The 27,052-nt window shown below is 38.8% G+C and overlaps 1 protein-coding gene across 15 annotated transcripts in view; it reads right to left on the bottom strand.

The window, feature by feature from the left end:
- Window positions 1–27,052, bottom strand: part of RAPGEF6 (Rap guanine nucleotide exchange factor 6) — a 123,125-nt gene that overhangs the window by 30,594 nt on the left and 65,479 nt on the right. For 10 of the 15 annotated variants that reach the window (XM_030284248.4, XM_030284252.4, XM_030284250.4 and 7 more), the window contains 12 exons: window positions 17,252–17,383; window positions 10,858–11,041; window positions 9,905–10,041; window positions 9,244–9,402; window positions 8,875–9,027; window positions 8,181–8,345; window positions 7,155–7,262; window positions 6,603–6,806; window positions 5,905–6,013; window positions 3,908–4,151; window positions 3,166–3,323; window positions 2,032–2,046 (listed from right to left, as the gene is read on the bottom strand). In XM_030284248.4, the coding sequence (XP_030140108.4) occupies window positions 2,032–2,046; window positions 3,166–3,323; window positions 3,908–4,151; window positions 5,905–6,013; window positions 6,603–6,806; window positions 7,155–7,262; window positions 8,181–8,345; window positions 8,875–9,027; window positions 9,244–9,402; window positions 9,905–10,041; window positions 10,858–11,041; window positions 17,252–17,383 (1,768 nt within the window). The remainder of the gene's footprint in view (window positions 1–2,031; window positions 2,047–3,165; window positions 3,324–3,907; window positions 4,152–5,904; window positions 6,014–6,602; window positions 6,807–7,154; window positions 7,263–8,180; window positions 8,346–8,874; window positions 9,028–9,243; window positions 9,403–9,904; window positions 10,042–10,857; window positions 11,042–17,251; window positions 17,384–27,052) is intronic. The other 5 variants (XM_030284249.4, XM_030284253.4, XM_030284251.4 and 2 more) reach the window with 1 other exon arrangement.

Raw genomic sequence — 27,052 nt, 5'->3', positions numbered from 1 at the left:
TCCTTCTTTGGCTGTCTTGTGTCTGTGAGAGCCAGATCCACACACGTGCCAGGGCACTCTTCCCAGGGATGGAAGCTACCAAGTGCAGATGGATGGGCTTGGGGTGGGAGGATGTGAAGAGGAAAGGAGATTTGCTTGCTCCCAGAACTAGCTGTGAGCTCTTACGCTCAGTTTTTCCCCTGAAGGAACTAAGCTGCAGCCAGCAGTTAATTCTTTGGCTGGTGTACTTATTTATAGCACATTTTATGTATTATAAATGCATTAGACAACAGCTTTATCTGAGGCAGCCTAGAGCAGGAAATAAATATCTACAGAAACAAGTGTTTCATTCACAGCTTGATGATTGCAAATAATTTGCTCTATTAGCTATTACAGAAAGTTTGATTTTCAAAATAAAGTTGATTTTTTAAAAATTGTCAGGAGTCAAAATGCACAGTAATTCAAAGCACAGGAAAGCCCAGATTTTCCCTTCCCTGAAGACTGAAGACTAAAACTTCACTACTTTTCTGCAGACTTGAGAAGGTGGGAGGGTGTTGCTGAGCCCTCAGCCAAGGCTGAGGCTCTCCAAAACCATTCCAGAGGCAGATGTGCCATAACTGCTGCATCAGAGATCTCCAGTGAGGGAAGGGAAGGGCTGTCATTAAAGCAACAGCCTCCCAAAGAGCCCTCCCCTTCTCCCACTGCTATTTGTCCAGCCCTTAAGTGCCAAATCCATGGATTGAGACATGACTGCCCTGGAGCACTGAGGATGATCAGGTGTCCCTCTGCCCAAGGGGAATCAGCCCAGGGAGTCATCCTGCTGGGGAGAGCATCCCAGGTCCTTCAGGCACTCCCAGAAGCAGCTCTCTGAGCTGCTAAAAATACACTTTCAGATGCTGCTCACCCTACTGGCTATACATTGATTTCCCTCCATCAAAATCCACTGCTTAAGGAGGCAACAAAAATCTCTGGGGGCAGTGACCTTGGGGTTACTTTTTCTTGCATCAGGATTTATATGTGTTATGGGCACAAGTAGAAGGAATTTCAAGGTAAAAAGTAAGTAGGTAATCTATGATCCAGTACCAAAGGTCCCACCCATTGGAAAAAAGAAAGGCTAAACATCAGTTGTAAATAAATTTTAAGATGGAAGAAAAAATCCAAGTTGAAAGCTAATTCCTCTAACAGTTTCATTATTATGATTAAAACATTATCAGAACATTCTCATCAGAAGCTGGGTTCTAGCTGAAGATAAAGTTCAATATATATGTGAATAGGGACAATATAAATGAGAAGTATTTTGTACTTTATTTCAGAGTGAAAGTGGTGGAAATGACATATTGCATAATTAGAGAAGTGCCTGTCATAAAAGTGATAATAAAGAAATAGAAGAATGGAAACATCTATACTTTGGTATCAACATACCTATAAACAAGAACACATTCAAAGTGTAAAGCTGAAATTTAATTGGGGAGAAAAAAGTAAAAAATAACAAACAAACCAATAAACAAACAAAAAAAACCAAACCCATGCAACCAAAACAATGTAACTTGTGACAGATAAGGGGAAAATTACAGGCACATTTCTGTCTTCATAGTATTTGCTTTTAAGCAGGCAATCATAAATTATTAAATTTTTTATGCATTATTCAGCTCATTTTGACAATACAAAGCACATTTCAAGTTGCCATGCACAGAATTTTAGTTATGAAGTGCAACAGAAGAACAAACTAAATCTCAAACTGTTATCCTCTGAAACTTCAGTTCCATGAAAGAGATATAAGCAACTTCATCCCTTTAAAGCAAGGCCACAGAGAAGCAGAGGAACCTGCAAGAAGTCATTCAGTGTGCTGGGGGCAGAAATGGGAATAAAATGCAGGTCTCAGCCTCAGCACAGCACTGTGCCTATGGATTTGTTTTAAGGAAAATTACAGAGCACAGGGCTATCCAATGCCTACAGTAATAATTATGTCAGTGCAACTTCTGATAGTGTTAAATTTACAGGCAAGCCATGCAATATTAAGGTCTGCAGGATGCTTTACATGAGGATACTTACAGTAAAACCCAACAGCTGCAGACAGGAGAAAAAGAAAAAAAAATCGTATCAACACAAAATCAAGATTGAGATGCTTACAAAACTTATTAAGTGTACACTGTCAGAAATACCTTGGTTTTCTCTGACATTCAAACTGGCAGCATATTTGTTATAGCAAGCTTAAAGTAAAGCTAAGTGATGCAGCTGAAGATGTTCCTGCCCATGGCAGGGGGGTTGGAATAGATGACCATTAAAGGTCCTTTCCAACACACACCATTCTGCGATTCTATCCAAAATAAACTAGTTACCACCATTTCATATTAAGCAGTAACTTGGATAGTATTAAATAAAAAAATTTAGAAAAACATGTAGCTCTCATGCAGACAGCAACGGTCTGAAATTGCATAAAAAAGGGAACTTTTTTGCTATGGGTATTTATGCATCTGATAGGACATATCTGTGCACATCCCTTTTAAAGGGGAAACCTGCATGTTTATGTAAACATAAGTCACAGTCACAAAACACTTTACAGAATATGTACAGAACTTATACTTAAAATACGGAAAAAAAGATTCTGACTAAACATGTTTACAGGCAGCTGCATATTGCAACAAATGCCTCCTGCAGCCACTCCAAAAACTGGATTCCTGCAGCAACAACAATGAAAGCCCAGACCACATATCTCAAAACATTTTTTAGGATTTTAGACATACTGTTGAGTATACATAATGTTTGCAAAACATGAAACATGAACATTACTATGCTGGTACCAAGGCAGTCCTATTCTATCCACAATACTGCTTGAAATATACACAGTCAGATAAAAGGATGGACGAGTCAAAGCACAGAGGAGAGACAAAGGAGAAAGGGGCAAACAAAGATTATCTCCTTCCACCAGAGCTAAGTAAATTAAAGGCTCACAGAAGTGGCAAAATACATTTCTTTGTAAAAAATAAGTAAGTCTCATATTACTTTAAAAAAGTAAGCAAGAGAGGTTCAGGCAGTGTGGATTTTCAGTACCTCTCTAGTTTGGCCCTGTTAGCCCCACAGGATGCACAGGAAACTGCACTCAGCACCAGTGATATGAGTACAGTTGCAATATTCCCCCTGACCCAGCTGCCTTGCTGGGTAAATCAACCTCAAGCTGCCATTTACCTGAAGGGTTGGAGAAATCCAGAATGCTGGTTGTGGGCTGCAGCAGGTCAGGGCTACTAGATGAAAGGGTGCCTGGAATGGGCATGATGGCCAGGCTGTGCCGGCACTGCCGTGTCCCCACGATGCTGTCGTCCTGCGACTGGCTCACGCTGCCATCACTGCAAAACAGTTCTGCTTCAGTTATCTGCATTAAACTCCTCCTATTCCCCTTGGGATGAATGATACTAAGAAAAATAATGTCGTTCAGCTGTTTTAACTACATGCTGTAGACAGGCTTTCAAAACAAGATGGGGAGAAAGATTTGAAAGCCTTCATCGAGAGAGAATAGATATTTTGGTCTTGTTTTGCATTCATGGGGCAGGTGCCATGATATTTTAAAAAACATAAGCAACATGGACATAATGACTAGAAATACTAAGCAATTGGTATCTCTTAATGGCCTGAGGCTGAAGAAAGAGAGGTTTTAGGTAGATGTTAGGGAGTAACTCCTCCCTGTTAGGGTGGTAAGGCCCTGGCACAGGATGCCCAGAGCAGCTGTGGCTGCCCCATCCCTGGAAGTGTTCAAGGCCAGGCTGGATGGGCCTTGGAACAATGTGGTCTAGTGGAAGGCATCCCTGCCCATAGGATAGTCTTTAAGATATTTAAGTTCCTTCCCAACCCAATTCCCTTCCAACCATTCTATGATTAAAGTATCACAATCTAATAAGGAACCATTACTTTTTGACAAAGTAGTCTGACAAACCTGAACAGTTTTGGAGGCAAGATGCTGAAACGGGTCTTGTCTAAAATTTTCCTGATTCTGTTTCTTCCACCAGATACAGTGTTTGCTTTCATTTTCTTGTTTCCTTTTTCACGGGGAAACATCTGTTCCACATCTCCAGGCATATCTGGGATAGAGTAACGGTTGTTTTTCTTTTCTGCAATTTTTGGAATATGTGGAATTCCATTCTTCTCCTGTCCTATCCTGCAGAGCAGCTCCTTAAATACTGTAAGAGAAGATACATTTGTTGTGAGTAACCTTTGCACACTCAGAACTTCACAATGAATTCTTCTTTTCCCTTCAAAACTTTTGCTTGTCACATCCCAGAGAGAGAGCAAGGAAACACTGCATTCAGGGCAACAAGCACTATACATTTATTGGCTTTTTTGTTTGCATTAGGTAATGGAGTCCACATGCCTCTTCAAGAGTAACTGCAACACAGATTGATATTTTTCCAAACTGTCTTTGCCTCTACAAACACTACTGAACAGAAGCTGCATCAGATTTCTTATTGCATTTATGAAACTAAGCTAGTCTATAACTCACACTGACATTCCCAAATCTAGAATTCCATGGAAATTACAGGGGTTTTGTTCTGTTTCTTTCCACACACATAAGGTGGAAAAAAAAGTTCAAATTGTCTTGTCAACATCAATTACTTCTTTAAAGATCCTTTAAAAATCTTTCGAAAACCTTTCAAGTCAGAAATTCACTATTTTCTATTGAAATACTGAATTCAATTTCTATTGAGATACTGATAGAATGCAGAACTGAAAACAAAGCAAAATAATCAGATTGTCCCTATGAGGAAGGCAACCAAGATTTTCTGTACAGAAAGTCCAATGAAATGGTAAATTTCTGTTGTATAATAAAAGCTAAGGCTACAAGATCTCCAAGTATAGATTTGAATAGAACAACAGCAATTGCTCATAGTCAGTACCAGAAACCTAACACTCAATTAAAAAGTCAGAAAAATAAGTATCACTGTGGGGAAAAAAGCTTCAAGATATTAATTTATTTAAATATATCGGAGAAATCACCTTGAAATTCCATCACCTAGCAGGAGGAGATCAGAACCCACTTGTAACTGTATGTTGCTCACATTTATAATACAAATGAACAACCTATCACTGTCTCAGTTACAGTGATGCTTCATTTCATGTCATTTCACATTAGTCTGGACCACTGGTGCCTCTGGTTGCTTCAAGCTTTTTTTGCATTATGCTAATAAGTAACTGCTGAGGGATTGAACCTTTTTAGCTGCACAGTGATAAACATAGTATAATAATGAAAAGAAAATCAATAGTGAGCAAGGGCAGGTAACTGGAGGAAGGAAATAGGAGAAGAAAACCATCAGAAGATATGGATACAACTATGGAGGAAGGAGCTTTCCTGTGCACAGTCTCCGTCTTTCTGTAGCTCTTGTTATTCTGTTGCCTGAACAAGATTATGGAAAAAGAACAAATGATCTGCCTGAGATTTTAAAGAGGTATTTAGGTGTTTATATTCATGATGACAATTAAAAGCCAACATTTATATGCCATACCACCTTTTATATCCCCTTTTCAATTATAAAGGCAATTTATCCTCTCATTCTTACAGCCATTAAAAGAAGTTTTACAAAATCCCAGTCTTACATTTTTGCTGTTTCTTGGCAAAAATATTTTGGTCCAGATCCCCTGGCTTTGTTTCAGCCCCACTGCATGGAGGGACAATAAATCAGCTTAAACAGCCATCTGAGGGTTTCTCAGGGAGTTGAAGAGCTGCCTGTGCTGGCTCTGTGCCACTCAACATGAAGCCCTTGGCACATGAGAACTGATGCAAGCAAACAGAGGCACAATGAGGGGACTTCTGCACAACTTCTTATCTCAAGAGCAAGTTGGAAAAAAAAAGGTGGAACCCTATTGCACTTATAAAGCCAGAAGTAGTGGAGGTTTTCCTTTACACATAAAAATATATAATATATAAAGTCTACTCACCAAAAATGTTTGTTTTTACAGTAATGGAGAGATGTGTGTTATTCTTTAAGATTTCCAGAGCCTTTACAAAGGTAATGTTCTCAAAATTCTGTCCATTTACTTCCATTATCTTTAAGAAATAAAAATTGGGACTATTAGGAAACTATCTGACTGACAGACTTACAAATATAAAGGTGATAATACAGACACTGTAAAAACTTCACAGAAATTACCCTATCATCTTTACAACATCTACAGAATGAAAACATTCCATATAAAATAACTATTTGCATGGTGTCAGAGAAGTTATATCCTGTAAATAAATCAGAACTTCCATTTTTACTTGAAAAATGCTTTATGTAACTTTATTTTCTACGATAACATGACATTCTTGCAATTAATCCGAAATGGTGGCTCATGAGCCACAGAACTAACATCACTTCAAAAGCTGGATTTTCACTGAGTGTGACCTGTCACTCTTTCACCTGCCTCAGTGAGTTGGGATCAAACACATCAGGTGAGAATCAATCCCACAAAACAATAAATTTTACATATTTTGAGAACTATTTAATAGAAACCTATTTAACAGATAGAAATGGAAGCTGAGCTGTGGTGTTCCCACACTTGTCAGTGGTTTGGTCTTAGTACACAGCATAACACTGAGAACAACCAAGAGGTGGGTGAAGCAGAATATTTTAAATTAACTTAATTGTTTTTACCTGATCCCCACGCTTAAGTCCAGCTTCTGCTGCTTTACTGCCTATCTCCACAGTCTCTACAAAAATACCAAACCCCTTGTCACTGCCTCCAAGAAGGCTGAAAAACAGGGGGGAATCTCTGGAAGGTTTCTGCAGGGTGATTTGTCTCCATTTCGCTTTGGCAGCACAGGCAATATTCAGCAATCGGAGATGGCCTTTCATTTTCTGTAACACAGAAGACACAAAATGCAGTGCAATGTTTCTTTTATCAGAAATAGAAAAACAGTTATGAAAAATACCCCAAGTGCCAGAAAATAGATTTTTGATGCCAGAATTTCAGATCTTACTAAATAAACCTTCTCCTCTTTTGCAGAAATGCAAAAAATCCCAAGTGAATGTCATAGGTATTACTTTAGATGGCCTTTATATCTACTTTATACTTAAGAGCAAATATGTCCCATGTTAAAAGCCACCTGTTAACTGTTACACTTAGACACTACAGCTGTTAGGCACTGGTAACACCTGAAATATGTAGAACTAGAAAATGTGACATTCATTCTTTTTTGCTCCTACCGTATCTTCCAAGTTCTTTTCAAATTCTTCCAGGAATCGAGTCATGGCAGGATCTCCTTCAAAGTCATTAAAATGATTGTTCACCCACAGTAACACTACCCTGGTAACCTGTAAAAACAAAATAAATTATGTGTGTGTGTATACATATACACACACACATATAAAGGTACCTATGGTTCTTCTCCTATAAACATTAATCTATAAACAAAGAGGAATACTTGGATGTGGCAGAAGAACATAAAACAGATTACTGTTTCTGATAGGAAAAAGACATTTACATTTGAAATCATCTTTTTTCTTTTATTTGTGGAAGGAAATGAAAAATTTAAAAACCAAGTATTTTTATACCTAAAAAATACTGGCTACCTCACCCAGTACCTACTGCTGCATAAATTCATCTTCAGCTAAACCTTCCTGACACTGTTCATGAATATTGCCTTTTAAAGCATCCTAATGTTTTCTTTAAAGGAAGTTCTAGTTGTGATAATAAAAAGCTTTCTTCTAAGAAATTTTAGTTAAGTCTTCAGATTGCTTCTGTAGGTGTTACAGAATCACTACTATTCATGATAGTCAGTCTGATAACTATATTATCCACCCATATTATAAAAAAAATCTAAGTCTATAGCAGTTTCTCTTCTAAAATTACATCATTTCTGCTTTTGCTTCATGACACACTTCTCTTTATCATTCCTTTTATTAAAAACCAGTAGCTGCCAAAATGAAAAACATGGAAAGAAGTAAGAAGAGAAGCTGCAACCACAGCAGACCCTGCACAACTTCCTATACAAAATATATAGTGTTTTGACAGTATGTTGGACTTCCTCAGCTCAAGGCTAGAACACACAAAAACACTGGCTAAGAATCAACAAATTGGCATAATCTAAGTTCCAGACTATCAAGGTTTTTCATTAATGTGGACACAGAGAGGAACCTAGTTTTATCTATCCTAGCTTATCAGCAATACAAAAAGGGATCAATTTAAATATATTTTCACCAGAAATATTAATCTCTTGGACTCCAACCAACCTTATCCCTGAGGCTGTCCACTGTGAACCATTCCAAGAGTTTATTTCCAACTTCCAAGGGACTTGTTAGAAATGTTCTGTATGTTAAAAGAAAATCTTCGATGTAGGTTGGATCCACAATAGAATGTTCCTCTATTAAGTGCATGATGAGTCTCTCGGGTGTTGCCTTAAAAAAGCAAATGAAAAAATAACTCATATCTCTCATCACTACCTCTCCCTAAAGAGTAATTCAACAGAAACCCACATGACCAGTATAATCCCTTTAGAAATGTCAGTTATGGCCAACTCAGGAGAAAACACACCAACATGTTAAAATCAGATCCTCCTGCTTCTCTCAGCCCTGACATTTTGCATAGGTAACACCTGGCTAAAACAATTGGTAACGTCCCTTAATTTTAATTTTTAGTAAGCAGTTTAAGTTCCTCTTTCAGATTACAAAAAAAAGGGTCATAAATACCCCAAAGGGGGCTCCAAATACAAACTCAATGTATGTATTGAACAGGTTACAATGTATGTAACTTTATTAAAGAGAAATTGAAGCAAATTTGGAATATGATACACATTCCTTCCAATCAAGTTTTTTGAGCAGACACAGACAAAACTGACTATGTATACTAGATTCAAACTCAAATTGTGTTTATTTACTAATAAATAATATTTTACTAGATTAATGGAAAGCACAGAAAGAAATGCACCTTGATAACTATGTGTCCTTTCCTGGTTCCACTGCGATCCAGTTCCCTGTGCTCCTTTACCATCACAATTTCTCCTTCTTCCTCCACTTTGTGAGTGTTTTTTTCCACATGGTTCAGAATCCTCCAGTAGTCTTGCTGGGCTATACATACAAACTGTCCCCAAGGAGAACAACAGTGATTAAAATATCTAAAATATTAATGTATCCCCATCTCCAGGCTTAACAACCCAAATTCTCCCAGTCTCTCTCCACAGCAGAGGGGCTCCAGCTCTCAGAGCACTTTTGTAGCCTTCTCTGGACCCATTCCAAACTGTTTTCTTTTATTAGATGCTTAAAAAGAAGAGATAGTTATATAGAATTGCAACCTTACCTGACAATCATCTACTTTGGTTCTGACCACTCCATTCATGTACTGTTTGTCCAGTGAGGGAGTAATCCCAAAACTATTTCCCATACAGAGACTCTCACTCTTTCCATCAGGATAGCTGATTTCTACTGTGCCATTTAAAATAACATACCAAGAATCAAGCTAGAGAAAGCAAAAAAAAAAAAAAAAAAATTAAAACGTGAAGCTAATTCAACAACTTTTGTAAGCTCTTATCTCAGAAAGGCTCATTCTTGTAGCCACCAGTTTGTTGTCACCACCTCTCTGAAACATTTAATTCACCAAAACTGCACTGTAAGGCAAGAGATAGAGACTGAAACAGGAATACTTTTCAGCTTTCTTCATTCACTTCAGAACTGGTTCTGGAGGGAGAAATACTGATTAATAGATTGCTTTCTCAATAAGTAGGCTAATTGCTATGATATATTTGTACCATTTAGTGAGAATGAGCATTCTTTCTCTGGGTACCCATTTAGTCATTACCAGAGATGAGTCTACCTCACCCCTTCTTGGAGGGATGAACAGCAAATGCCATTCCAGATTCTTGATCCAAGCAGGAAGAGGGATTTTCAGGACAGTGATTCAGGGAACCTATGGTGGGAGGCTGACTACTGATTTAAAACTTCTTCTGGAAGCAGGGACTTACTTCCTGGCCGTCTTCAAGTATGATGGCTCCTGCTTGCTCTACGACTTCAAATATCATCACTGAGCACAGTTCTCTCCTCACAGACATGGTCATGTTCGCAAAGGCAGGGAGCTGATGCATGAATTCCAATAATTGTTCTGTTGGACAAAGAAAACATTGGTATGATGACTGCAAGGCCCAGGGTTTCCTTGGACTCCTTACCCTCCACAAGTGTATTAAACTTCAGTTAAATTCATCTGAAATTGTTCAGTGGTGTTACACTTCCCATTAGTGCCTGTGTGCACTTTGTCATCAACAGCAAGAACTCAGTTCTACAGCCTTGCTGGTGCTCTGATTGACTCTCAGAGCAGCAGTCTAGCTGAGAGTAAAAGCACTTCAGCTTCAAACATTTAGAAAAATTAAAAATACCCCTAGGTACAGTAATTATAAGCTAGACAGGAGCATGAAATTATTTTCCAGTGTTCAGAGACGCAATCTGAAGTACAGCAGAAAGCAAATTTTGCTATTGAAATTCATGCCAATTTCTAGTTAAACACTGCAGTAAATTATCTTCATTTTAACTGTTTTGCAGCTTTCACTTAAGTATACCTATATTCAGTAATAGTATGTTCTCTTTGCTATTTAATAACTACTTCAACAGTCTCAGGCAGTCAGAATTACCTTGCTACAAGTCCCATTACATCAATGCATACAATGACTGTAAAACCCCACATCTTGAGCATCACAAAGACTGTTGTTCAAAATACTTGGATTCTCAGAACAAATACTCTCTCAGACAGCAAGAGAACACATCATTCAATTAAGAGTATCAACAGAGCAAAGCGAGACATCATTCAATTATTAAGATAAACACTGAACATTAACTTATTAAACAGTTACTGGTTATGCTCCTCTTACAGATGTTATATGAAGTAGCCCTATGTAAATTTTACTACTGTATTTCTCCTCCTTACCAATGTCATCATCAGTTTTATCTGCAGGCTCTTTCTCAAGGCACTCTCGGACAACATCTCGCCCTAGAAGTGGATCAGAAGTTCTGTCAATATCTTCATCCTCCTCCTCTTCTTCATCTTCAGAGTCTACAGGTGCTTCGGGAAGACCCGTTAAATCAACATCTCCCATCTCGCTTTCTGTAGCCTACAAAGAAAACATCAATCAGACAGAGAGTTCAATGTCCTCAGTTCAGTGATTTATGGTCTGAGGTAGCTAATAAAAAAAAATTAAATTCTGTGACCAACAAGTCTAACAACATCTCTAACAGCTCCCTTTCTGAACACTGTGGGAAACATGTTATGCTGAAATCTACTAGAATCTCATTTTACAGCTTTTATTCTCTCTTTCTTGTGAATTCATGTGACATTGTTTTTTCACCATTTGAGTCCATAGTACTAACAAAATAATAATATAGTTTAGTAATATGATTGATTACCCAATGCCTGTGGACACATTTCTACTGTCAGCAATAGATGGCAACATAGACATTGCCCTGAGCAGACAAACAAGACAATGGCCAAAGAGAACAAAATACCAGCAACAAAAAGCAGAATCACATAGGAATCATTTGCATTAATTCCTTATGTACAGTTTCTATGATGTAATGGCATGAAAATAAATTTCCAAACAGATGGAAGGGGAAAAAAAAAGTAGTTTCAAATTCTCAGCTTCTACAGAGTAGTTGCTCAGTCACTTTTTTTAAAGCTTAAGCCAGAATGCAAATCATTTTTCTGTTTAAATTCAGAAATTTGAACAACAAGATGTGTCACTGAAAAGTATAAGGCAATTATATAGAAACTTGCAGAAAATTGAGTTTGTTTTTAAATAAGCAGATTTATAACACTCACTTTCACTTTGAAGAAATTCTTGAGATTTTACAAAAACACTGAGTTAAGGCATCAAGTACCCGGCATGTTCACAAAACATCCAAAATAAAGGATTAATTTGAACACCCTAATGGGGCAGCTTCTCTGGACAACATGTACTAGTGTCTCAAAACCCTCACAGGTAAGAGTTTCCTCCCTATACCCACATTACATCTAGCTTTTGTTCTTGTCACTACAGGGCATGTTAAAAAGCCTTTCTAATAAATCTGCTTTAAGTATTGACAGAGTGCAATAGGGTATCCCTGAGGCCTTGATCCCTTTTCTCCAGTCTCTGGGGGCTCCACATGAGTGCCACGACTGCCAGATGGAGAGAGCAGCCACAGTTCCAGCAGCCAAGTCCCTCAGGACCCTGCCATGCACTGCCTTGGGTCCCATGGACTTGTGCATGTTCAGATCCTCAGGTGCTCTCAAACACGACCTTCTCTTCCCATGGCAAGGACTTTGTTCCCCTCATCCCTGCCATGATGTTCAGAGCGTGGAGAGAGATGTGGGAAGAGCAACCTGTGAAAACTGAGACAAAAACTGCTGACTGTCTCAGCCTTCGCCATGTCATCAGTTCTCCTGCCTTATTTAGTGAGGAAGTCAAGCACAATTTCTATCCGTTTTTTGGGGGTTTTGGCTTTTTTGACTAATATACCTGTAGAAGCCCTTCTGGCTTTTGTCACATCCCTTGCCAAATCCACCTCCAATTGAGCCTTACCCTTCCTGATCCCAACCCTACGTTAGGGTAGTGCTCCTATATTCCTCCCAAGACATATGTCCCTGATTCCACTATGCATTTTCTGCTTGTGCTTCATTTTCACCAGAAGGTCCTTACTTGGTCACTCCTCTCCTGCTCTTATGGGCTCACATAAAACAATATTCATTTTAAGTGATTTAATCTCACCAGATTGCACTGTCTCCATCTCCCTACACACTCCATGCTGATGTGAGCCCCAATATCTACACAGAGGAACAGCTTTGTCATCCTAAACCAGAAAAAAAATACTGGGGTTTAAATATAATCTTGGGCCTTGGAGCTTGTCCTCACTTTGATAATTAGCCAACAAACCTAATAAATACAGCTTAAATGATTTTTAAAAACCAACTTCTTTCAGAGAAGGATAACAATATAGAGAGGGTTAAATCTGTTTTACATTACATCACTTTATTGGCTTCTGTAACTCACATTAACAGTTTTGGAATTAAGCCCAAGCGCAAATTGTACTTGGAGAGTCTCAGCAGCACATGATCAGTACAGCATTTTATTTGAGGACTTTTCTAGCATTTCTTCATGTATATAGCCAAAATTTATACCAACGTCTCCATGCTATGACAAACAGCAGCAGCAGTCCTCACTTTGATACACCCATGCTAAACCACAAAAACTGAGGCTACAGGTTCTGCTAAATTTTTTATATCCCATATAGGAAAATAGATCAACTTCTTTCTTGATAAATAAGTTATGTTTTGATCGAACTATGGAATAGGAGCAGGTCCTCCAACTGTGTTTCAAAGATTCCGTACAGATGGTGACAAAATGCTGGCAGGTCAGTGCTGCAAGAACAGAAAGGATTTCACTCATAAAGCCATTTGAAGAAGTAGCTGCTCATCCCAACCACAATGCTCCAGCTGTTTCCACTATCAAATATAAAAATCAATCCTAACACAAACATTTATGAACTATTGATGTACAAAATGAAACCTGAAGCTGCAATCCTCAAATCTCACACAAATATGGATTTCCAGAATTGGATCCATGACACAAGGGTATCTAGTGAAATACACATCCTTGATAAATATTTTATAGATAAGCTATTTTAATACTGAAGACTTAACCACAACTGGAATTATTGCTGGACAATGATGTTGCTGCCCACAAAGAGTACATACTCCCAAAGTGATGAAGGATTTTGAAAGAAGTGAAAGGAGAGAGAACTGACAGAAATAAACAGGTAGGAGGAAATTTATGCAAACTGGTTGGTCACCAAGAGAAGATGATTGCCAGGTACTGATACAAGAAACTCATTTCTGAGAGTAGAAGTGAGACCCTGTCCAACCACATCTAAAGAGACAACCTGGATTCCCTATGGGACTCTGGCTGGGCACCTTAGACCCTGTCCCATAAAAGGGCAAAGAAAGAGGTTTTTTCCTGTGTAATACCTGTTCAATTCTTTTTCCCTGAGGACCCCTGCAACAGGTCAAAGCAGCTGTACAAGCCTGCATTTCAACTGCTGTAAGCACAGCCAAACAGCTTCCCCTACTTCCAGCTGAAAACCATAGCTCTGAAATTAAACCTACTTTCAGAAAGGGATTGAAAGAATAAAAATTTTTAAATCCCCTTCAAGCAAGAAGTTACTTTAACTTACTTAAGTTACTTTAAAAATTGTAGGGAATATTTTTTTTTCTTTCTATAATTAAAAAAGATTTGCAGCATGACAGAAAGACACCTGACCTGCTCTGCAGTATTCCAAGCAAGCTGGCATTTACAACACACACGTTTGGACATTTTGGTGTCCATGTTTCAGACACCAAAACATTGAAATCTCCATCAGGGAATAGCAACAATACAGGACAATAAAGAAAACCATAAATTTTCATCACTTTTTGCAACTAACTCAGGATTTAACACAACGTCTCCAAAGCAGAGCTTACAGGTAGGGCAGGAATCCTCTTCTGATCTCACCTTAAGCATTACATTCAGCATTTCCTGTTTAACTGGAAATGGGCTTTATTCTGGACTGAGAGGCAACTGGAACAAGTGAAACTTCATTTCAACACTATTGATGAATGCAGTGTACATAGATGAAGAGAAAATCTTTACATATCTTAATACAACATTGTTTCATTCTTTGGTTCTACCATTCTAATCATGTTTTCCAATTCCAGAATGAAGTTTGTGCTACTCACTGTAAAAATTAATGTTAAGATAACATTAATTCAAAAGGTCATTTCAAGCCTATATTAATCAAAATTATTCAGAATATTAGTGACAGTAATGATATTTCTAAAGAGTTTGCATTGTGAAGCTTGGCATGATACATATCAAGCTGACTGCAAAAGCAAAGCATCATTTTCCAAACACTTTAAGAAAAGCTGTATTTTGCTGTTCCAAAAATGCTTTCAATAACTGATTCAATACATCACACTCAAAATGTAGGTTTATTATACACCAAAGATATTCTCTACCTTCATAATGTGTCAAATATTTGGGGGAAAACACTTTTTCTTTTTTGTGATTTCAAAATCTATCTATATTGATGTGTTGCTGCAATATAATGCTGTGTTAAATATTGTGCAATGGCATTATTACACAACATCTATCTATTACTAAGCAGTATCTAGTGATCACTTATAGATTTGTGACAAACAGTAAGAGAATTCTCCAACACTAACTGCTACAGCTACTGCAATAAATCCATAAAATACATAAGTGCACATAAAATACATATTTTATCAGGTTACTATTTGCACATTAGGCACATGAGAACAAGATACTAAAAGTTCACTAAAAAATTAGGGGGGAGAAAATCACTCAACAAACCACAGTGATTTCCCCCCTCACGCCATGTCTGTAGCACATCTTCTCTTCACCCACAGCTTATCAAATGCTTGATTCTCTAATGCTATCTCTCACAGTTAATGTCACTGTAGCTCTGATCACACATGGCTGTAAAATTATCTTGCAAGATCTCACTCATCAGTGATGAACAGTGGTGACCTGCCTCAGCATCAACCTGGCTGGCCAGGAATTCTCTAACAGATGTCCTTACTTCCTTCAGGATGCAAAACCCAACAGGTGAATGTCACTGAAAAGGAAATTCTTACCTGAGAAGTCCTAACTCCTAAAAATTAATATAAAATTTGCAGTCATTTTCACATTAATTATTCTTTAGTGTACAAAATACCTAGAACCACGGTTTATTTGCTACAGTGCATATAAATATGTTACTCCATCATTTATTTTGTTTATATAATTTTTTTTTTTTGCAATTATGCTCTTTTGTCATTTATGGATGAGTAGATATAAGGCAATTACCAACAAAAGATAAAGAGTATTCACTTATTACAATATACCATTGCTAGAGTGATATCTTTGCTATCAATAATATATTTTAAGTGCTTTTCACTTAGAGCAACCTCTCCAAACAACTCAGGCAGGCAACTCAAGCACCCTGTTTTTACGGTCTTGCAGTGCCTTTTCAAGTGCCAGTGCCCATGCAGCTGTGGGATCTGTGACACTGTCAGCCCTAACTCTGGGCCTAATGGCAGCTTGTCCTGGTGCTGAGGTCCCATCCCTTGGCTGGTCCAGATCAGGAAGATGTAGGAGCAGCAATGCTGGGGCCCTGCCATGATCTCCCTGGCAGGCCTTTTCCATCCCCAGGGCTCCTGGAGCTGAAGGCTCTTGGACTCTCTCAATCCTAACCCTAAACTAACATCCATTCTGATGTAGTCTTGATTCAGAAATCAAAAAAGAGTAAAAATAATCAAGATACAAAACACCATCTTCCAGCATAGCCTCTCAGAAATAAGAGAACTTATGAAGCACCTTGGAGAGACTCTCTCAGGGATGTCAGCTACTCCTGATCTAGCTGGCAGCAAGCAAATCTAAAGAAGCAGTAAGATTATAGATTAAATAGAAAAAAAAAAAAAATGCAGAGATACTTTTAGTGTTCTAAAGTAATTTTTGCTTTAATGTCTTATTTTTCAAGTTCCTTAAGCAATATATTGCTGTAAATAGGTATCATTAATCTGTTTCCAGTTTAGAAATAATATCCAGGCAGCACCTAAGCAAAAGGAACAGGTGTCTAAAATCAATATACCATGTTCAAAAACTGCTGTATACTCTGTATTGTGGTCAGACTACAACTTGGAAGTGGAAAAGCTGTGATCAATACTGATCAATACAAAACTAAGCTGAGCCTCCTCATCAATCAGAGCATAAACACCCATGAAATGAGCTCTGCGATTTGATACAAGACAGGTGACTTATTAAGTGTATTATCAGTAGCAAATGAAGCTATCTCTGGCTTTCAGCCAACTTCTGCTCTCAGGAAGCCACACTAGAATTTCCACAGTCAATTAGTGCAAAGTGGGTTTATTACCACACTTTTGTTTGCAGAACTGAACATCTGCTATTAGCAATAAATATAAATAATCAAGGATGGTATTGGAAACACCAGGCTGATTTTGAGAGATTTGTTCCATTTCAGAAAGGAAAATGATCCCATGAATCAACAAATGTTACTTTTAAAAGCCACAGCAGACTTGGTGGTACAGAAAGATGTGAAAAGAAAAAAAAGAGCTTTACAAGTAGCAGTTTGTTGCATTTCTGTGTCTGTGGGAGTGATGAGCCCCATCGGCAGTGCAGGGATAGGTGGAAGAATCAAGAGGGTTTTACCCAGTCTTGGATAAAGGATCACTCTTTCTGTTTATGGAACAGTTTTAACATCAAGGAAGGAAAACTGTGAAACCAAAGCAGTCTTACCTGATAAATATCAGACAGGCTGCTGCTCCCAGAATCACTGGCAATGCTACATCCTGACTGGCTGGAAGGGACATGCGTCACCTGGGGATGAGGATTGTCCGTGAGATGCATCTTGGTAAGGTCAGCTGGAAGCTGAAAATAAAATGAATTTGGGGAAAGGCAGGAAAAAGAAAGGAAAACAAGATGTGTAAGTCTGATTTGAAGACAAAGTTTTTCATAAAACTTTGGTTACACAATTTAAATTTGTATCTGAATTGCTGGATTATTGAATCAAAATCAAACAGAATTTGAACCTGTAACTTGACATACATTTTGAGAAAATGCTAGTTTAGACTAAGCTGACCCAATCACACCTCACATTTCATAAAACTGATGGAAAACAATGTACCTTTCTATACAACAAAGGTCTGGTGTATTTACAGCTAAGTGACATACCCCAAGATGACAAATACATGATGCTAGCCAAACAGCACACAGTATTTAACCTTAGCTGACATTGCAATCCATTATGAAGAAGCAGGATTCCTCCTTATAAGTTCAATTTATGCACCTTAGTTCAGGAATAACCTTTAGCAAATACCAGTGTAGAACAAAAAGTAATGTAATATAAATAAAACATTTGGTCTGTAAAGGGCTTTAAATTCTCTTTAAAGAAATGAGTACACAGAAAGAATATTATGCATTTTGGCCACAGCTATGTGCAACAGCACCCCTATTTTATAAATCTATCAGTAAATGAACACACGTGCAAATATCTAAATTTGAGTACATTATTCAAGTTCACAAACATTCTTTCTACTGAAAAAAAACCAGCAGTAGCTTTTAAAGACTCAGAACTGCATGGGATGCTGTCAAATGAACAGTCCTTTAATTCAGCTGCTTGTTTATTTTTTTATCACATATACTTATTTTTAAAATATTAAATTATTTAAATTTAATATTTTTAAATGATACTAAACTATATTAAAAGCATATTGTATCAAGGAATCATAGATTCTCTATGTGCTTTTACAATTTTTAAATTATACAAGTTATATACTGTTTCCTTTAGAAAAAAACTTCTGATGCAGAAAAAGTCCAAAACTACTCCAACAACATCAACTGTTGTTATCAAAATGAAAAGATTTCTTCTGTGCAACAAACCAAATTCCACACAATCGTGTCAGCTACTAGATACTTGATCCTACAAATTAAAGGAAAATACTCTTAAGCTGGTATCAACTTTATAAATACCGACTAAACATAAGAGAAGTGTAAAGAGGTTTTGATTTACCATCACAATTCCATGTCCGTTATCTGAAGAACACACAAGAGAAGTACTTCACCAAACACTAGTTCACATCTTTTCTGAAAACGCAGATAGACGTACAGGTCTTGCCACACCTCCCCCATCCCCAGGGAAAAAATTGTTGAGACCCTCTGACAAATGCAACATAATTTTACTACTAAAACTGTGATAAGGAACATGAGGGATCTTGCAGCCCTTGCAACTCCCAATGACACTGGCAATCACTACTCAAACACAACAATTCATATGGGCTATGAAAAAAACATTACTCTTCCTCACTATCCTAATTTTTACCTTATTCTAGCCTTGTTTTTTCCTAACAAAAGAAAGTATAAAATACCCAACCTGTAAATTCATACATATGGTCACATGAAAAGGAGAAAGTCTGAAAAACAAAAGGTTGCTAAAATCCCACAAAAAAATCCCATTCAAGCAGTAGGGGAAAGAAAGGGGTTTGGCAGAATGAAGGTTAGGGAACTTAAGTTGTGGTGAACTTGATCTAAATACAAAGGAAACACAACACTTTAAAACCTATGTTTGGCCACCAGAAAAAGTTTTACAGGCTGAAAATACCTATTTTCAGGATTTGAGAACAGAAAAAAGGTCAAAGCACTCAAGTGACAAATTCAATCCAGTGGCCAACAGGCAGCCCTCTCTGCCAGCACACGGGAAGATCTGATTTACACCAAGGTGTGACCTCCCAACTGCAACCATGTGCAACAGTGAAGCTGAGATGGGATTCTGATTTGATTCTGGTCTGGAGCGCGGGCTGGTTACTCCTGGAATCCCAAAGGCACATTGCCTACAGAACCCATTCCTGTGAAGAGCACTCTGCAGGCTCTGCTCCCAACAGGCACAGGGCAGGAAGCATCACATCCTCATCCCCTCCTGGAGCTCGGAACCTGCACGTGGGCTCAGGCACCGACATTTCGCACCTGCGGGGTGCATGGAGGAGGTTCTGTGCTGCAGCAGCACGCAGGGAGCAGCCTGTGCTGCAGGGTGACCCTGCTCCTGCAGCACCCTGCAGTGCCCCAGCCACGTTCCCAGAGCCACAACCCAGCAGGTCAGAGCATCACTTCCCAGGCAGGTCACATCCACCAGCACTGTGGCACTCGCTGGCAGACAGACAGGGCAAGGCAGCTGGCAGCTGCTGAAAATGCTGAAGGGCAGTGGAAGTGAAAATCCAGGAGTTTTACGAAATTACAGAAGAAATCAGCCCACATAGATTCACTGGCTCTAGCTTAAAGACCACAGGTTTGCTGCAAACCCTTCAGGCTGTCTCCACCTTTATAACCTCCCTATTCCAACAAACAGCTCTGACTTCAGCTTCAATCTTTTTGTCCATGATCAAATCCAATGCTGACTGCGGTAACACAGACATAAGGAAATCTAATTTAAGCTCCCTTCTATCCAGATTCTCAAACCTTCAAAACAGCTCCAGTAAAACAGTGAGCAGGACGAAGAGTAGAACCAATTCTGCAGGATTTCCCAGGAGAACAATGGCAGGTGCTGCTCTTTATCAACAATTGGTGCTGTTAAAGCCTGTTCTGGCTGAAAGACATCCCAGCACCCACACATATGCACTGCCACATACAGATTGTCTTCGCTAATTTATCTGAGATTTTAAGATTCTTGTGATGAACACTGTTTTCCATACCTAGACTGAGAAGTGGGGCTCCACCTGCTTTAGTGGAAGGTGGGAATTGGGACAAGAGGAGCTTTTAGGTCCCTCCCAACACAAACCATTCTGTGATTCTGTAATTCCAAGTACTGATGGAACAAGACATGGCTCTCAAAATAAACAGGTTGTGCATATATTTTGTGTGTCATTTTCACAAAAACCCACTGATGATCAAAGCACTGCCAGGCTTCCCAAAGGAGTATTTCTAAACAACTAATTAATCAAAACTGCTCTTCAATCCCCCTGCCAGCACTCCCCTTCACTTCCATCACCTAATAAAGTACATGGGTATGTTTGATGCTCCTACTGGACTTAGCAATATATTCTTGCAAAAGACATTTAATGCATGTTAGATGCAAGGAAACATTGCAGTATCTCTTTAAATTTGAGAGAGAGATAAGGTTTATTTGAGACAAGTGACCTTTAAAGTACTGCTTGCCACTCGACTCAATCTCCCAAAATAAATCACAGCTTCTGTCTTTTGTATGTCATTTTTATTACCCAAAGTGATTGTTCTTTCTTGCAGAGCTCACCAGGCAGCAAGATACAGAGAGGATGTTTCTGTACCAACATGACAGCGGACATGGGAAGCTCTTGCTGGTTGTGGCAGGGAAGTTGCTGCAAGTGACATAAAATTGTCTTCACTATTGGTGACTTTGACTTTTTTTTCTGAAACTTAGAAACTTTTGTTACAAGAGCATCAGTATGTTGAAAAATCCTGTGTTGGGAAAAAAGGTCCACACAGTAATGTCCAACTATGACCATATTAGATGCTTTTGGATGCAGATGTTTGGATCTGCAATATCTTCTGGCTAACTGTATGCCCCAGAACCCCCAGATAGGAAAACCACAAACACCCACAACATTCTGATAGGCACTCCAACAGACTACTTAGTTGCCACTTTAAACCACAAGAATTTCATTTTTTAACAGGAAGGGATCATCTGGAATTGTAATATGAGTGCATCTGACATGCTGGCACAGCCTGTCCCTGCATCAGTGCCAGCACATCCTTGTGACTGACCTTTCCCAACAAAGGGATATTTAGGAACAAACCCCCCCATTGAAATGCCACACTGCAATTCAGAACTATAGCAGAAAGAAAGTTAAGAAAATAGAAGTTACTGTCGGCACAGCCACCTACAGCTCTGCATCCCCTCTGAGTCAGGAAAACACAGCTAGTGATTACACCAAAAAAATCCTGCATCAACAGGGAATTTTTAAAGCAATATTGCAAACTGCAGGAGGAAAAAGGAGAGAAAAAAAAGACTAAATCATTCAGATGCTCATCCTAAAGGTAGCGTCAGCCTGCCATGCCACACCAACCCAGAAGCACCAGCAGCTTGGACTTTGGTTAAAGGAATTTGAAATTTTGGAAGAGGATTCACAGGTGATCCCATCTCATTTGCCAGAACACAGCCACAGCTGGGAAACAGTCACCTCAGCCAGGAAAGAGAGGAGGTGGCGGGAGAGGACATGGGAGCGTAAAAACCAGCACTGAGTAACATTTATTAAAAAATGAGATGCACAAAATACTGAACTCTCCCCAGACCAGCCTTGAAAACCTGAAGTGAAGACTCCAAAGGCCCACCAGGAATTTGGCTTTTTCCATCAATTTCATGGGCGCAGCTACCTGGCACCAATGCAAGGGGAAGCAGCACTCCTGCTGCCAAACCAGAGAAACCCCAAAAAACTCTGCAAGCTTCAAAGTGTCCTTTCTCCTATTACGTAATACAAAGCTTAGTTAAAAGGAACATTTTACTTTATTATGTTTCTTTGGTTGGTTTTTTAACAGACATCAGGACATCTTGGTTTTATACAGAATTACTGACTTTCTAAAAGTAGTTCGGTAACAAGAGCAGAATAATGATGTGATGGTTTCTCCCTGAGACAGCTGACGTTTCCCACTGTTCTCCAGCAAGAACAGTATAAAGTATAACAAAGGTGAGTACAAGGTTGTGTAGCTACACTCAGTCTCGTGTCTGTAATTTTGAAATTAATTGGAGTGTAAGCTCCGATCCATGGCACAACTCACAGGCCAGCAGACCAAGGACACCGCGTCTGCAGTGACATTTACTTCCCACGTAAACACCATTTACTCTCAGCAGTGAAGTCATACAGAATACTTGGGAATTAAATTAAAACCTAATTTTGCTATAACAGACTTCCACGACTGCACATGCTCTGTCCAGCAGAGCAAATGACGTGACCTTTGACGAGATGACCGCCCATCAACTCGTCTGAAAAGGACACTGAGAGTGATGGTCAACCTGAGGACAACCTCCCTTCATGTGCTCCTTATGAAGGGTTTGCTAAAAATAAAGGCTATAGAAAGGCATTGCAGTGTCTAAATAGAGAGAAAGGTAACCACAGAAGTCACAAGTTAAGTTTTGTCACAGACTGGCCAAACTGAGACAATTTTCTTTTCTATTTCCCATTTTTTTTCATGGAAAGGAATCAGTAGAACCTCTTTTTACAGAGACCATGCTCTACATCCTTTATTTCGATATTGATTTACTTTAGGATTTGTTGATATCTTTGCCCTAAGGAAAAGCCACTTCTGTGCCTTTGGGCTACAACTTTTGAAAGCAAGTATCAGTATTTACTGTTACACTTTGGATAACCAAAATATACAGGCTGAAAGGCATAGGTAATATGAATTTGCAAAATAGTCTCGACAGAGGGACACAAGACCTATGAATTATCTTTTCCTATGTATAAAAGCTTCATCACTGTGTTTTAGCCTGCAGCAAATTGTATATTTATCTAACATGTCCAGAAGGATCCCAGAATAAGGACAGTGGCCAAAGGACTCATCATGAGGATAAAAACTAATAAAGGAAGCACAACTTATGAACTCTTCTGGTCCATTCCAAATTCAAATTAATGGAAAGAAAATGGGCAATAAAGAATCAAAAGGTTTGCCCCTTTTTAATACTCCTTGATAGCAAAGTTTTTTGTCAGTTTTTCTAGGAGCCCATATGGATGTTTACAACCAATCGATGCAGTCTGGACACAGCAGAACCATCAGCCTCTGAGAGAACAGTCTGTCCTTTTCCAGGCTGTATAAGCAAATTTTCTGTCCTTGGTTTTACAGACTGTCAGTAACCTTCTACCTTATTTGCTTTTCTGAAGTTCCCTGAAATGTTGCCAGCAAGGCTAATATTCAGAAACAACACAGGAGTTATTTTCCATAAAACACCCGAGGACAAGCACAGTGCAGCCCTGCGGTGTCAGGGCACACATACAGCTGCTGGTCACTGTAAAACCCCCAACTCAGCCACCTCACTGTGAAAACCAGATCTACAAGACAAACAGTCCCAATTTTAAGGCACATTTATTGAGCATTTTGTTTATTGAGGTTTTCCATTAAGAGGTTTTCACTGTTGTAAGCTGGAACCTATTAACACATGCTCGGAGCATTAACTGTGATGACACTGGGTGACCTCTGAGCCTTAGGAAACACTCCTGCTCAGCCTCCATCATACCCAAATGGTTTGAGGACAGCAATTTTCCTTTCTCAGATGACACAGAAAGCCTGAACTGTCACAAGAAGCCAGTTTAAAAAAAAATCAAGTATGTTTGCCTTAAGTCTTAAAAATTAAACCAAACTGCCAAACTAAAAAGACCACATAATCAAAGAGCTGAACAGGAACCCAGCCCTCTGAAACAGGACTTCTCCAGCTCTCACCTCTCCTCTTTCAGTGACCATATCTTTCCAGTCCCTTCAAACACCATTTTCTTTTTGATACCCTTGATTCAACAGCTTTCATACCTTTAATATTAAACTAGATCTTCAGCAAATTCTACATTCCACCATCTTACTGGCAAGTTGCTTGGATGATCTCACTACATGCTTCTGTTTCCATTATCAGCCTGTTCATTTACACAAGATAACTAATTTATTTAATTCATTCTATTTTTCCTTTGTACAACCTACTGAAACAGGAGCAGCAAGGCTCACTCCCACTGACAGCAGTCTCTCACCTGCAATCCTTTCTGCTCTCCTCCATCCCATTCATTCCGTCTAAGAAATGAAAAAGGAACAAACCTCTTGAATGATTTTTCTTGGCATCAGTAAATTATTTTAATAATCTCATATATCCTGCCAGTAAATCAACAAGAAACCACTAAAACGCACGACTTCTCTGAAGTTATTCTGTAGAATCTTCAGTAATCTTTTTCACAAGGATTTGTATAAATTAACTCTGCTTCATATTAACCTTTTACATACAAGCCACAATTCTCCTCCAGTTCAAAACACACTTAGAGCTGTGTTAATGGGAGAGGAGAAAGTTGCTTCTCTGAGATACAAAGAGAGGCCATTTAGGTGTCCACAGAGAGAATAAGATGAGCCCAGCTGAATTACCCATGCTGACATCAGTCCACAGACTTAATGCAAACAAAAACATTTCCTCCTTGAAGACCACAGATGGTTCACCAGTGGCACAAAAACAGATTTCTTCAGCTTTTTAAAAAGCACCAATGATGTCTGGGGAGTGAGGTTTTGGTTGTTTTTAAAACCAAGTGGGGGCTCAAGCTTTTTACCCAGCAGGTCCAGATAAAATCCTATGCTCTTCAATAACATGATGCAAAAAAACTCAATACCTATCTAACTACACAAACTTCATGATAATATTTATTTCAATGTTTCAATTCACTGTCTACAGTATCTACTCCTGATTTTATCAATACTACACACATGAATCTCAAAGAAATAAAGACCAAGTTGACATCATTCATGACAGCCTTGCAGTGCCTCAAAAACTATTCCTGAAGCCTTCCTAAAATATCTCCAGGCTTACAATAAGGTCAAAAAAAGCACATATAACACACAAAAATCATCTGGAAGAATTAATAATCCCTAGAGGCTGTTTATTGCCTCTGGTAGTCAAGAGCTTTTTGGTCTTTGTGGCTCCTATAGCACATAGAAATTAAAATTCTCTGAAGTATTACATTTCCTTAGTTACAATAAGGTGACATGAGGACAGAATTTCAAACTATATTCTGGTGTTGCCTTAAACCACACATGTAATGCAATTTTAATTCGGTTTTCATATGTCTAAATTATAGATTACTACTATGCCTTAACTCACGACAATGCTAAGTGTCTGACACGCAAACATCTCAGCTCTGGAGAAGTGGGTCTGAAAATTCACCCACAAAAAACTGTACCAGTATTGCTGGGAGCTCCATTATAAAGGGAATACCCATTAAGTAAACATAATTGATGGTTGCAAAAAATGAAGATCAACTCTTCTCTGGTCCATTCATAAAGTAACATTTTCAAAAATGTCAACACTTGTATTTTTGTTATTTTGAATATGTAACAGGAATGTTCAAGAATACTTATTTTAATCCAAATTTTAATCTTTGTTCTCACCACTGAAAATTAATACAATAGTAAAAAGTGCCTTGTGTAAATAATTACAGTAGAAAACAAAGTGTGACAGGGACTAGTAATGCTCCGAGTTCTACAAGGAGCCCAGAAACTCTAGCAGCCACCAGCAGCCTGATGTTTGGGAACTCTCATTCTAAGCAGTACAGCAGGGCACATAAAATTCCACATCTACATCAACCTTCATTGACTAAATAATTTATCAACTGCTAGGTGCACAGATTGGTAAAATACAGCAGGATGCCAATCCCTCCTTACACATCCTGGGGCTGCTACAGCCCCAGGTCACAGTGCTGCCACGCAGGTGACAGTCAGCTCCGGGGCTGGGCGACAAGGACACGGGAGCACGGCGAGCACAGCGAGGCTGGCAGCACCACCTCTGAGCCAGGAGCTGTGCAGAGAGGCCCTGGGATACTGGACATGCAAAAAAACCAAAGGAGCACCAGTCTTCCATTGGTGTTCCACGTTTGCTTTCTGTATTCATCAAGAAATACATTCATGGAAGCAAGAGGAGCAAAAGAGGGTGGTTCCGACCTAGGCTGTAGCTGTAAGGAAAATTCTAACAAAGCAGGTTTAAACCAAAGCCTAGGAGGAAATAAATTAGCAGATAGGTGTTTATTTGCATAATAAGAGCCGATTTCCCAGAAAAATAATACTTCAGGAAAAGGCTTTTTCTGTTGAAAAGTAGCACAGTGTGTACTTGCACTTAACTTTAACATATTATACACCAGAGTATAAGAAAATCCAAGTTTTCTAGAGTAAATGGCCATATAGCTCATGCTAAACCATTTTTATCTTAAACTATCAGGCAAAAAAAATGCATTTAAGAAGTTATACAAAAAGTATCGTGCAAGTGGTTACAGAAAACAGAGTTAAAACTTGCATCTAAGTGTAAGAAAAATTGTTATTTGTCAGTCCAAATCCTCACCCTGTAAGTGCTCAGGGATCATAGTACTGAGGAACCAAGAGGCTGTGCTCCTACAAATAACATGGAGAATCAAAGCAATCCTTCTGAGCAGTGGATGAAGGGGAAAAGGATCAGAAAATATAGGGTAGGAGAGACCATGAATACTCTGAGGAGCTGGTTGAAACTCCAAAACTTCCAAAGAGGGCTAAACCATGCAATGCAAAGCTCCAAGCTCTGCGATGCTGAAAGCTGGGCTGGAGCTACAGGCACACGTAGACAGACTGGTGGGAAAGGCAGGTCCAAGAAAGACCTTATCAAAACTGACTGCAAAAATAAAGCAAAGGATCAGTTACTCTGTTTGCTCTAAAAACATTTAAAATTCATACTACTGGGGCTGCTTTCCATGTAAGCACATTAGCAAAGATAAGGATGACATAGAATCAAATCAAGGACACACTATCAAAGCTCTGTTTTCTTTCTGAGGAACTGAAATGAAATCTTTAATTGCATGAAGATTTCAACTCAAG

This window comes from Taeniopygia guttata, chromosome 13 (genome assembly GCF_048771995.1).
Source record: "Taeniopygia guttata chromosome 13, bTaeGut7.mat, whole genome shotgun sequence".
NCBI classification, from domain to species: Eukaryota; Metazoa; Chordata; class Aves; order Passeriformes; family Estrildidae; genus Taeniopygia; species Taeniopygia guttata.
Note: the sequence above shows the minus strand (reverse complement) of the source record. Positions and strands in the feature narration are given on the sequence as shown.